The sequence below is a fragment of the Halichoeres trimaculatus genome, unplaced genomic scaffold (assembly GCF_033239565.1).
Source record: "Halichoeres trimaculatus isolate MK-OKI-2021-1 unplaced genomic scaffold, fHalTri1.1 fHalTri1_scaffold_11, whole genome shotgun sequence".
In the NCBI taxonomy this organism is placed as follows: domain Eukaryota; kingdom Metazoa; phylum Chordata; class Actinopteri; order Labriformes; family Labridae; genus Halichoeres; species Halichoeres trimaculatus.
Window position 1 is genome coordinate 16901921 of NW_027437189.1, and position 13767 is coordinate 16915687.

General features: G+C 42.7%; 1 protein-coding gene across 1 annotated transcript; it reads left to right on the forward strand.

Moving 5' to 3' along the window:
• Nucleotides 1–1024: 1024 nt before the first annotated feature.
• tm9sf4 (transmembrane 9 superfamily protein member 4) lies at nucleotides 1025–13285 on the forward strand. The gene is made up of 18 exons (XM_074681994.1): nucleotides 1025–1077; nucleotides 4339–4449; nucleotides 4826–4925; nucleotides 5011–5167; nucleotides 5361–5505; nucleotides 5960–6086; nucleotides 6253–6368; nucleotides 6869–6980; nucleotides 7170–7240; nucleotides 7625–7757; nucleotides 7875–7956; nucleotides 8044–8119; nucleotides 8556–8639; nucleotides 9126–9301; nucleotides 9389–9452; nucleotides 9578–9697; nucleotides 10048–10137; nucleotides 10613–13285. Exons 1-18 carry the CDS (start codon nucleotides 1060–1062, stop codon nucleotides 10760–10762), a joined length of 1932 nt encoding a protein of 643 aa, XP_074538095.1. The 5' UTR covers nucleotides 1025–1059; the 3' UTR covers nucleotides 10763–13285.
• Nucleotides 13286–13767: the final 482 nt, after the last annotated feature.

The window sequence follows — 13767 nt, forward strand, 5'->3', positions numbered from 1 at the left end:
TGAACTTTCTCGCTCAATACCCACTGGAGTATGTGTATTTTACAAATCTCTGCCAAGAATCATTTTGCAACAATTTTCTTTATCTCCACATCACATTTAGATAGGTAAAATCTGTTTTTCAAATCATTCTGGGAACAACAGGCATACAATTTTAGAGACGTTGCCATATGTAACTTCATATCGGAATGGTTTTGTTTATGATGGACAAAGATTTAGCTTCTCCCGAATAGTAACTTAATCACAAACAAAGTAAAATAGTAGGAATTCTTTTTTGAACCTGTCTGTTAGATCTACACAGCCAAGAACAACATGCATAAGAATTTAAAAAAAAAAAAAAAAAAAAAAAAAAGGCATTGAGGTTTATTGTGGTTTCCTTTGTGATTGTCCCGAGACTGTGGTACACTTGTTTTAGTTTTGCCCAGTTTTGGAAAATTTCTGGAAACAACAATAACATTCTATTTTGGAAAAGGCTGATGAACATTTTGTTTTACAGGAAAACTGATGTATTGTTTGGGCTTTTGAAGGAAATAGACAGAGGAAAAAAACACTTCTACATTATAAATCTTTTCATTATAGAAGTTTTTGTACTCAAAAATTTAGATTCTCTGAAAAAAAAAAACTTCCTGTATTGTTTTTGCAGGGAGTTCAGGCGGTCCAATTAATTAATTCAGTACTCTGAAAATATGAAAGCAATTAAGAAAGCTTTCACTGTATGCAACATTTGTTTCGATGTAATATCTCCTCTTTATTGTATGTGAATATACATTGTAGTTTTATACAATTTGTTTTGAATTTTTTGTCAAATAAAAAAGCAGGTCGTTGTCAATGAAGAAATCACCAACTTAGAAAATTTATAGGGTAAGTCGGATGCTGAAGTTTCAGCAAGTTAAAACTTAAAGCCCGAAACACTAGTGATTTGAAGTTTGAAGTAAAAATCTCTATAGAATATGAGTTTTAAAACATTGCTTCATCGTACTATTGTTTATTAAAGCTCCTTTAATAAAATAATGACGAAATCTGACATCACTTCCGGAACGTCACTAATGACACGTATTCAAAATGGCGGCCGCGGATATGGTAAGTATGAAGCTAACTCCGCTCTAAAAACTACAGATCTTAACTAAACTACAACCAAACTGCAACCAAACTACAGCTAAACTGCAGCTTGACTACAGCCAAACCACGGCCTCTGTGAGGTCCCGGGTGTCCCCGTGAAAGGGCTCTCCCACAGCTCGCGAGGCTCCGTCTATGCTTTTAGCCAGGGTTAGGTTTAGCTCCTGTTAGCTTCGGTTAGCTGTGCTCCGTTCGCTCCATCTCGGCCAAGTGTCTGCTCAGCGTTTGTTAGCTGTGATTTCTGGCTGCCTGTCAGTGAGCGGATGATCATTAAAATGGTACCTGCTCATCAACTGTAGATTAAAATGGACTTAAATTGGATAAACAAAGCTGTGCTGTCAGAGTTTTAACAGATGTGTACAGATGTCGGTCTGTAATTATCTGCACAGAGAAACAAACCAGCGAAACCCAACTTTATCGGCTTTATGTTAGCAGTTAGCATGTCTGTAACCGATTACCTGTTCGTTCTGAGTCTAACAGGTTATCGGTGATAACATGCCAGGGAATCATCTGTCAGAGAAATTAGTCGACTTTGTGAACCGTGTGTGTTGGTGTGTTTTCTGAGCTGTCTGATAACTTCATGTGGATGAGGCTAAGTATGCTAACTTCCTGCTCAGTGATTGTCGACTGCATGACTGCCTGCCGAACTCTGTCACAATAAGGCTTTATAATCAATCAATCACATCATCTGCCGTTAATATCAGGGCTGTGTTAAATATCTAAATGGATCAAGGACAGAGCTAAGTGTGGTTTATGGTGCACGGACACCAACATCAACCCTCCATGAGACAGAAACACTTCACTTATTATGCACTGATCAGTCTGTATAAACAATTGGGATGTGATGATTCACTCACCCGGTGAGATAAATAAGACCCAGGTATCCAATTAGTTCACCCTGAAAGATCTAAACCCTGATCAGCAGGTCTGTGTTCTGGGGGGGTGATGATCTTGAGGTGCAGGAAGAAACTTCATCTCTATGTCAACTTCTCTGCTGCAAAACGTTAAAGACACGTTAAACCTGTACCTGGATTTGAGCTGTGTTCATGTGTGTGAGTGTACCAGTGGATGGTCCACTCTCTGAGCTACAGAGAATGGAAAAGTATGTTTATTCTTTCCTCTAGTGGAAGTAGAAAGAATTTAGTTTAAAACATAAAAGAAAAAAGAGAGAGAAAAACCTTGGTCAGTGCTTTCCCTTTGGTTAGAGTTTCTGAACTACACCCTGACATCTCCTCATGTCATTGTTAAAACTGTCTGTCTGAAAGACATCCGTCTGTATCAGCTAACTGAAGCTAATCTCAGATTAAGGTGAAATCTTTAATTCACTTTGCTCTAATATAAAAACACTAAATGATCAGAAATATCTTTGTAATGTTGTGAGGAAGATGCATCATGAAGGCTTCTGGAAACCAGTTCCTTGACCAATTTGGACATTACGCTGGTTTCAATTCTAGCAAGTGTGACTCGGGGTCAGCAAGTAGAGCGCAAGAGTGACTAGGTTAATGTTGACAGAGTTCCTGGGAAAGACCTTGAGCCCTTTTTGTTCAGTGCTGTCAGAATAATGTCTTTCACATTAACTCTCTACAATTTGCATGTGCACCTTTGTGAAAGTGGGCAGAGAAGAGTAGGGGAGGGCAGGTAATTTACAGAGTGGCTGGAGTAACTCTGTTCATGTTTCGTTCTTAACCTTTAAAGCCCAAACTTCTTTCTGTGTTGACCTGAATGACTGCTCAGGGCATTTACAGCTCCTCAGAGTTTTGTGGACTGTGAAGTCCACCTGTCACAGGTGGCTCTGCAGTCAGGAGTGCGTCCTCCACCCATCCTCTCGTCTCAACACAAAGAGCTGGAGCAACCTTTTCACTCTTTCCTCTTTAAAGCAGTGAATGCATCTTAGGTGGTTTTGAAAGCTGTCTCACATCCTGCAGCTGCCACTTTTTCTGCTCCATGTTCACGTCCCCCTCATTTATGGCACCACTGCCCCTGTGTAGAGTCATGCATGTCAAAATGAGAGGAGAAGCTATCAGAGAGCCATATTTCATATTTTATTTATTTAGAATCCCTGAAGCATGATAACTCTCAAACACAGGTCAGGATGATAATAGCTTGCTGTGTCAACGTTTCATCACTCCCCTCTTCAGCATATTGCTAGCGAAGCTGTTGAGGACAAAACTAAGCACTTTTTTGACGGTATGTTTCAGGATATTCAATCTCCCTGGTATCAGAATAAATGCTGCTCACTGACAGTTTTTCTGACAGTCACTGAAGAGCTCGGTGTCAAACACACTTTCTTTTTAAAACTCCAATAAGACGTCATCTGCGGCTTTGTGTCTGGCTCTCAGCCATGAATCTGTCAGGGCTGAGCCACCTGGTAACAGGTGCGTGTGTGTGCCTGATGAGCTTCACAGCTCTCCTCCACCCTCAAAGTCAACAGGCCACATCCTGGGAATGAGAAGAAGAGGAACTGATTCGTCCTCTTGGAAATGTACCAAACTATTTCTACAGTTTTAACACCAGACCATGGAAAAAAGTCAAACGATCATGATAATGTCTACAGATTATATCCCATCATATCCCATAAAATGCCCATCACGTGAGTCAGAGAGAAATGCCCATCACGTGAGTCAGAGAGAAACATTTCACCCTTTGCTGGAGAAAAGTGGTAACTTTTTTCCAATCCAGTTTATAAATAAGGACTAAAACCAATAGTTTGAATTTGAATTATTCCAGAAAAAATACAAGCTTTTCTAAACAGTTCCCACAGCCCTTTTAATGTGAGGAGGACTCGACAACCGTCAGACATTATGAGAGGTTTCATGTGGCGTCTGTCTTTGGTGAGTGTATGTTGTGTGAAGGGTTTTAATACTGTGTGAGAATTGATTTTTATCAAGGACCATTTTTTGGAAACTTCAGTGCACACCAATTCCTCTCTATCTGAACTGTGATTAGACTGAAAATGACTTTAATTTCCTCAATCACTCTGTAATTTCTTCTTAAGTTTCACATAAATTTAATTAAGGAATAAAGGTTTGAAATCATTAACAGAGAGCTCTTTTCAGTCTCTGAGCTGGCCGTGCTGCAGCTCAGACACAGCCTGTGTGAACACCTCAACAGTCTGAGTTGCTCAGATTCAGTGGCTGAGCAGTCAAACAGTGCTCAGGTGTTCTGTGAGGACAGAGTGTTAGTTTTAAGTCCACTCTCATGTTTAGTGTGTGTGTGTTTTTACAGGAGACGTGGTGGGCCTTGCTGCTGTTGTCCTTGTTGCCTGTCGTCCGGCCTTTCTATGTACCTGGAGTCGCTCCGCGGGACTTCCATGAGGGGGCTACAGTAGATATCAAGGTAAGAGCACAGCTGAGTGATCAGCAGCTCGGGGGTTAACAAACATTTCCCCTGAGAAACAGGTTCAGATCATCACAGAGTAAATTCACATTAATCAAACATGGTCTGTGTCATTACATACAGTTTCATACAGCAGCACCAGGACAGGCATGGCTTTTCACTGAGAGTCGATATGAACACAACTTAAAACAAACACTGACAGAAGCAGAGATGCAGGCACAGAACAGCGTGAGACGGAGCAGAAAGACAGAGGCCCGTCTGCTGCTCTGACAGAGATGAGCTGAGCCTCAGTTGCAGGGATTTTATCAGACACTCACACCTCTGAGAATTTCCCAATAATCTGCACGCTTCATGGTGATGAAATTTCTTCTTCCAGGCAGTGAAGCTGACCAGCTCCCGTACGCAGCTCCCATATGAATACTACTCCCTGCCTTTCTGTAAGCCTGATGCTGTTTTCTACAAGGGAGAGAACCTGGGTGAGTTGACGAACATTCCTTGCAGATATTAATATTTGGTTTGTTTCAGTCAGGTTCAAGGATTTGAGTTTGCATTTCTCTTTAGGCGAGGTGTTACGTGGAGACCGTATCGTGAACACACTTTACAACGTGGAGATGAACAAGGACAGGAAGTGTGAGCTGGTGTGTGACAAGAAGAAGCTGAGCGTAGACGAGAGCAAGCTGGTTGCTGAGCGGATTCAGGAGGAGTATTATGTTCACCTGTGAGCGTTTCTTCATTGTCATCCTGAATGCAGACAGATTTATGACTTTAAGATGCTGTGTTTACTGATTCAGGATGCTGCCAGTCCAAACTAGTTATTGTGCTTTGTTTCATATTTTGTTAAAACATCATTTTTGCATGAACATGAATAGAAACTCAAACTCTGATCCCTGACATGTTCCTGTCTGTCTCAGTATTGCAGACAACCTGCCAGTCGCCACCAGGCTGGAGTTTTATCCAAACAGAGAGGCAGGAGGGGAGGAGGAGGCAAAGAAGGACATGTTGAAAGATATCCAGTTTGAGCATGGATACAGACTGGGTTTCTTTGACAAAAGTAAGGTAAGAACATCTGATACAGTCTGACTGACCTGCTCCAGAGCTCACAGGTTGAGAGCCGTTAAGTTTGAGACGTCTGTTTTGTACTTTGTTCGTCTCTTTTCTCTGTCTGACTTCAGTGAGAGACGTTCTCAGGTTAAAGTCCACGTCACTCCACAGATTTCATCAGATTTCTGTGTTTGGGTTGTTTCCTCTGGGGCTGGAAAGTTTAATGAGTGAATGGGACTCCAGAAAAGAGAGAGTAAAACATCCAGATCTCTAGTTTCCTCTGGAGTGACAATAACTGATCTTTCAGTTGAAACTGTGAATAAATCTTACTGAAGGGACTTTGTGATGGTTTCCCATTTGGTAAAGTTTTAATGTTTGAATCGTTTCTCATCACAGGAGAACACATTTAAATGTTTGTGCCGACAGACTAAATAAAGGGCTGTATGTTGTCTCTTTCTGTGCCTCACAGTTTTACCTGCACAACCACCTGTCCTTCATCCTGTACTACCACAAAGAGAAGCTGGAGGAGGGGGGGGACGTTCATAACTACAGGGTGGTGCGCTTTGAGGTTGTTCCTCAGAGTGTAAAAGTGGAAGGTACGTATGAGCACACTCTGATGAAGAAATTAAAGTGACATCATGTTTCTGAGCTGTGGAGCTCTGCGGGTCTATGTTAAATAAATTAGCTCAGGTGAAGCCCTCAGGACAGTTGAAGGTGCTGCCTGCTTCCTCCTGTGAGATCAGCTGTGTTGTTTGTTCTCAGATCTAAAGGCCCAGGACAAGACTTGCACGCTGCCTGAGGCCAGCGGCTCCGCCCCTCAGGAGATCGACCCCACCAAGGAAAACGAGGTCCTCTTCACTTACTCGGTGCACTGGGAGGTCAGTGACTGCTGCCGAAACATGACACAGGCTGAAACCATCAGTCAGACCATCATGAACTAACAACAGATTGACCCAGGACTAGTTTAACATCACAAAATCTTTTGACTCATATTGTTTTTGTTGTTGGCAGTTATTTTCAGATACCTTTCACATTTTATTTAGATGTGAGAGCTGAGGAGAGACAGAAGGTGTGGGGAGCAAAGAGAGAGGGGGCGCTATGACATAAAATGTAGCCTCTATAGACTGGAACATGCCAAAGGCCAAAGCAGGGAATTGGTTTTCATCCTCTTTTTCACTTTGTTCCTCTGAAGAGTTTCCTTCATTATGTGCATTCATGTGCTAGAAACCAATACTGAAGTAAAAATGCAGCCATCACACCACTAGATAGGGAGGTCAGAGCACAGCGGTGATATGAGATCTTCTCTGGGATGAGTTGGGAGGAAGAAGGAGATAAAAGTAGAAAAGAAGTGTGTGAAACTCTTATTGTCTGTGTGCAGGAGAGTGAGGTGAAGTGGGCGTCTCGATGGGACACTTATCTCACCATGAGCGACGTTCAGATCCACTGGTTCTCCATCGTCAACTCTGTGGTCGTCGTCTTCTTCTTGTCTGGTACATCAGCCATTTTTTCCAAAGTGTTACAAAATAACACATTTAGAACACAAAAATCTCCTCTAAAGGAGGAAATGGAACATGTGGATTGAATTTATCTTCAGTTCTGTAATGTGACCCTTTCATACTTCTGTACTTCCATGATGTGCTGCTCAGACATGTGGATCTGAGGTTTTTTCTCTCTCTCAGGTATTCTGAGTATGATCATCATCAGGACCCTGAGGAAGGACATCGCTAACTACAACAGAGAGGATGACATTGTAAGAAAAGAGTGAAAACACAAACTAAAATCCTGCACAGCTCAGATAGTGTCTGATAAAAATCTTTATATGAATTAAAATCAAAAACAGACCCAAGCTCAAAACATGCACAAGTATCTTCCAGCATGTAGACTGACATAGATTGATCTTTTAAAGAAAATGACTAAATCAATAGTTTGCAACATTAATAAAAATGTGAAAAAGGATATTGTACTTGAAAAAGAAAAAGGGTTTATGAACATACCTAAACACATAGGAAAGAGTTTGTTTTAGTGCATCAGACTTTAACAAAGTTTAAACTTAGTTAAACTTTACTGAGTGAACATGCTTCCTCCTGTCAGTCCATCACAGATCCATGACTGTGTGTTTCCTTCTCTTTGACAGGAGGACACGATGGAGGAGTCTGGATGGAAGAACGTCCACGGGGACGTCTTCAGGCCACCTCAGTATCCCATGATCCTCAGCTCTCTGCTGGGCTCAGGGATCCAGCTCTTCTGCATGGTGCTCATCGTCATCTGTGAGTCAGAGATCCAATAACTACAGCTTCTCTCCTGCCGTGTGGCTGAAATATAAAACCTAACATCCATGGAGAACCCCTTGTAATGATCAGCGTGTGTGTCTGTCTGTGTCTTAGTTGTAGCCATGTTGGGCATGTTGTCTCCGTCCAGCAGAGGAGCTCTGATGACCACTTCCTGCTTCCTCTTCATGTTCATGGGGTGAGTCAGATTGATCTTGCTGGTAAAGACAGGTCAGCATTGTTAGATGTTGTCCTGATGATTTGTCCTCTGCTGTGTGTCCCTCAGAGTGTTTGGTGGTTACTTTGCTGGAAGACTGTACCGCACACTGAAGGGCCACAGATGGAAGAAAGGAGCTTTCTGTGTACGTCAGTAAGAGCTCAGGTCGTCTCTGTGAATCTCTGCTGAGATCTCCTTCACACTGACTGATTTCAGCCACAGTTTTAACACTCACTTATGCCCAAAGGTGTTGATGTAAAGCTTGTTGATAAAGATATGAACAGGTTTAACTGAGTTGTAATTTAGAGAGGAGTCAGTTTGTGTCATATCCTCAGACCTTTACACTGTTAGGCAGGAAGTCAGAGTGTTCAGCAGATGTGTGTCCTAATCAGTGTGTGGTCCAGAGCTGTGACAGAAAGCTCAGAGAGGCTGGATCTTCAGTTTACACTCAGCTCTGTTTATGGGAATGAAGATGTTTTCATAGAATAGAATATACTTTATTTTTCTCTAAGGAGAAAAAAATGAGGGGAAATTCATTACCATCAGATGAACTTAGCTTCCATGTGTCTCTGACCCCACAGACAGCGACTCTGTACCCTGCCGTAGTTTTTGGGATCTGCTTCATCCTCAACTGTTTCATCTGGGGGGAGCACTCTTCTGGAGCGGTAAGTATCAGAACCTGGACACCTTCATCTCACACAGGAGGAGCTAATAGCAGAGGATTGACTGAGCTCAGGCCTCTGATGTCTTTAACAGCCGTGTGAAAGTTTATTTGATGACTTCAGATGCTCTGTTGTGAGGGAAGAAACAGTCGTCTGATGTCAGCACACTCAGAGGTCTGCTGCAGCCTCCTTCTGTCCAGTGTGGTGTTAAACCGTCACAGGTCCATGCTGTGTGAGTCTCTTTATAACTATTCCTAACTGGAGCTGCTGCCAAACCAAGCTTTGACATTTCAGTGAAACAAAGAAACAGGAAGTGAACACACCCTGCTTTTTCAAATCTGTAACTGTAGCATTCAGAGTGTAACATTTTTGTGAGTTTGACTCCATGAGCTGCTGGATCATTAGAGCTGCAGTAGAAAACCCTCTGAGTGTCCTGGAAAGGGTGAAGGTGAGGAAGATGTGTTGATTCCAGCCTGCCTCCCCTACCAGGTCCCCTTCACCACCATGCTGGCTCTTCTCTGTATGTGGTTTGGGATCTCCATGCCCCTGGTCTACCTGGGATACTACTTTGGCTTCCGTAAGCAGCCATATGATAACCCAGTGAGGACCAATCAGATCCCCCGACAGGTCCCTGAGCAGCGCTGGTACATGAACAAGTTTGTTGGGTGAGTGTTTGACCATCTGCTCTTCATCTTCCTGGTTTAAACTCTTCAGAGCTCTGAGGATCAAAACTGTTTCTCTCCTGTCCTCAGGATCCTGATGGCCGGGATTCTGCCATTTGGGGCCATGTTCATCGAGCTCTTCTTCATCTTCAGTGTGAGTAAAAGGACTATGAGCAGCTCTCTTTACAGCTCCATAACACCCGAGTGTGCTCCTCTGTATGGGGCATCACACCTGTCAAAGTTCAGAGTGTCACACACGTGTTATGTCTCCCTCTACAGGCCATCTGGGAGAATCAGTTCTATTACTTGTTTGGCTTCCTGTTTCTGGTCTTCATCATCTTGGTGGTGTCCTGCTCCCAGATCAGCATAGTCATGGTTTATTTCCAGCTCTGTGCAGAGGTGAGTCCGGACCAGGTGTGAGTTCAGGGGATGGGTGTCAAACAAGTAGATTCAATTTCAGCTTAGTTTCAGGTGGGTCTGGATTGGACCAGAATGTTTGTGATGAGACAGTGCATTTTGGAGAAACTTCTCCTCTGTGTTAGATGCTGTCCCTCTCTGTGCCGGGAGACAGACTGAATCAGCCAAGATGAACTGTGCTTCCATTCCCTCATGCTGTTCTGTGTGTGTGTGTGTGTGTGTGTGTGTGTGTGTGTGTGTGTGTGTGTGTGTGTGTGTGTGTGTGTGTGTGTGTGTGTGTGTGTGTGTGTGTGTGTGTGTGTCTGTGTCTGTGTCTCTCTCCCCTTGGTCAGGATTACCGCTGGTGGTGGAGAACCTTCCTGGTGTCAGGAGGCTCGGCCTTCTACGTCCTCATTTATGCAGTTTTCTACTTTGTCAACAAGGTAAATATCTCCTTTAAATCTCAGACTCTGACGTTAAAATGATGTATCTGTAAGGATTTTCTGACAATAGTAACAACAAGGTGTTGAAACATGTTTGCGTTTATTTTTTTCATTGAATAAGTGTCATCAGTTTGATGATGCATTTTGGGTAATGAGGTTTTCTGTGTTTCTAACATGTCATATAATGTGAGATAAAGTCCTCCTTCATTTTTTATGCATCACACCCACAGTTACACAGGGAACTAACAAACATAAACACACAGACATGTTGCAGCCACAGAAAAGTATTTATTTAAGACAAGTGAACAAGAATGAGACTAAAAACAAGAACGAAACTAAAAGACTGAAGTTTCTTTTAAAGCCTCTATTCTGAGTCAAACTTTTTTACATAAAATAAGGAATAAAAATCCTGAGCTGCATCATGACTGCTTCTTCCTCCTCTCTCCCCCTCTCAATTCTCTCTCCTCCTCTTCAGTTGGACATCGTGGAGTTCATCCCATCGCTGTTGTACTTTGGTTACACCGCTCTGATGGTTCTGTCTTTCTGGCTGCTGACGGGAACGATCGGTTTTTATGCCGCATACATGTTCATCAGGAAAATCTATGCGGCGGTGAAGATCGACTGATGCTGCTGCTGCTGCTCCCCGTCTCTTTAGTTTTTGTCCATTTTTCTTTTATGTATATATTTTTTATTCTTCGTGTCCTACAAGCACTGACTTGTGTGTGGAGGGAACAGGCAGGGCTGCTTTTTCTGGTGTTACAGCCCCCCCTACTGGCCTCATGGGGGAGAAAAGTAGGGAGCTCAGCGGCTGATTTTCTCCCCTTCTCACCCCTAACTTCAGACCCCCTCCCCCATCCAGGACAGAGACCCAGAGGACCCCTTGGACCCAGAGGACCCCCTCCTCTGCTGGGACTGTTTCTCCTGCACACAGCACAGCGGGCCAAAGCTTGTCAAACATGTTTCTGCACATTTCTCCTTTTCTTTGTGTTTGACTTTAATTTATCAGATTCCTTTCAGACATCTGCTTCCCCCAATCTTGATCTGTCACTCCTGATTTCATCACTCTGCTCTCAGAGGTCTCTCAGTCGTCTCTGCTGTCTCTCTGCTTCTCAACAGAGTCTCTCTTTGGTGTTGATGTGTGTGTTGAACTGATGCTGATGGAAATGATATGGGGAAGTTCTGCAGTGTATCAAAGAACAGATAAATTAAATGTACGGATGTTTTTTACTCTAGTTTTCATGTTCTGGTGTTAACTCAGTTGTCTGCAGAGTCTCTGGTAGTTCAGCTCCTCCTGCGCTGTGATGCTCTGCAGCAAGGGAAGAAGAGAAGCAGAGAGCAGAGAGGAAGAGGAGTGTGACTGAAACACTGATGTGCGTTTGAATCTCTTCTAACATAGCGTTTGAGGAACTGCTGAGCTCGGCCGCAGGAGCCGCTGAGCTCTGTGTGAGGCTAACGGATTTATCGAAGGACCATTTCTGAGTCTAACATATGCTACATGGTGGTCTGTAACCTGAGGTGGATCTCTGACAGGCAGCAGGACTCACCTGTCTGACATCTGTATGTATGTATGTATGTATGTACCTGTGCAGGTAGAGCTCAGTGTGATGTGTCTGTGACCTGTACAGTGTTTGTTCATACAGCTGAACCTGATGATGTGTTCTGTTTGCGCTAACACTTCAATCATACACAAACAACACACTTCAATCAAACTTCATCACAAACATAATCACAGCAGAGATTTGATAATAAATGATCTGATATCAGAGTTAGACTTAGAACAAGAGAAACAACTCAGTTTCTAATGAACCAGCAGCTGCTCAGCGTAGCATAGCATAGCTTAGCTCAGAAACTGTTTGCCTCCTGCTCATCATGCAACAGGTTAACTGTTTGGTTAAGGAGTTTGGTTATGAAACAGTCCGATGCCTCCCTCTACCTCCTGAGGGCACTCTGTGTCTGAAAGTGAGTTCACCTGATTAATGACCTTTAACCTTTCCAACAGCAGATCTCTACACTGAGGGTCAAATGTCCGTGACTGAGCTGAAAAAAAAAAACAAATTCCAGTAGAAAAGACCTCAGCTCAGTGTTCAGGATGAAATTAGAAAACCTGTTGCATTTAGTCCACAGGGGGTGCCAAAGTCAAACAGAAGCCCCTCACAGGAGCTGTAATTCAACTAAAGCAACTCACATATAACTCTGCTCCATATCTGAGGGGCAGAGCTGAGGATCAGTCCTCTGACAGATCATTCACCTTATTAATAATCCAGATTCTCTCTTTTCTATTCCTGGAGCTCAAATATCAAACCTGGTCCTTTGTGTGGCAGTAAACCATCTCTGGGTTTGGATAAAAGAAACAGATGTCACTTTGGGTACTGAAGATTTATCAGGAGCTGCTTTCTTTCTATTTCTTTAAATGTGGTTAATTAAAAAAAAAATCAGTGAACATAAATGAAATGATCAAAGCTTCTAATGCCGAGTGAGATAAATGTCCAGAAGACTAATGAAGGATCTCACACTTCAATTGAACTGATGAACCGATCAACAGACTCAAAAGAGGTTATGTGTTCTGATGGTTCAGTGGCTCAGTTTAGAGATTTAAAGCAGCTTGTGGTTTTTACAGAGGTGAGGGTGACTGCAGAGCTGAACGGAGGAGGAGGAGAAGGAGGAAGAGTGAGCAGATCAGCCTCTCTTTGTCCAACACCTCAGAGGACTCTTGCAGACATGTTGGAGCACTCTCTGTCTGCAGGACTTCACCTCTTCATCTGTTCATCACTGGTTTTCTTAATACAGACCCTACTCCTCTGCCCCCCTCCTCCTACTCTGCATTCACTGAGCTCTAACTCCTGTTTGAGTGAGAGTGCCATGGGAGATTTTTACAGACAGACTTAAAAAGGCCTGGGTCTTGTGTGTTTGTGTCTGAGTGCGTGTGCGAGAATGAGAGTGTGTGTGTGTGTGTGTGTTGTGGTTGTAAATAAAGAGAACAGCTTTGTATTTGTTGCGTTTCTCTGTTCGTGGCGCTCTCTGTAATGATTCTGTCATCGTTTTAGCCAAAAGCATGACGCTCATGATGACCCTCAAAGGAACTTCTTTCTGTTGGTTTCTCTCTTTGTTTCTTTTACAGAATGTCAAACGACAAAATGTACAAAGTCAAAATAATAAACTGATGGGTTGAATATGAAAATCAGCATCCTGTGTCTCTGTATGGTTTGATTTTGGATGATTAAAGAGACAGAACAGCTCCTGAGAGGCTGTGGAGGACGCCTCTGCAGTCTGATGATCACCAGACCTCAGATGCCATTTCTTCAAAGAAAATAAAAGATAAAAAACTCAGCTGAGATGAGATACTGTCCATGTATAAATCAGCTTATATTAGACTCATTCACAGTAGATAGCTGTGTCTTTGACTTAAGTTGGTTTTCTGCTCATACAGAAACATACTTTTGTTTTTGTTACTGAGTGTAAAGACCTTCATCAAGCAGTGACAATGATTTTGTGGTTCTCTCAGTACTTGAGAAAAGAAAAAGAAATCACTATCTACTCCTGAAAAAAGACACAAGCCTTTGGTCATCTTCAAAACGACCTTTATGCAAAAATAAGAAACTAAAAAATCAAACCTGTTCCAAAAAGAATAAC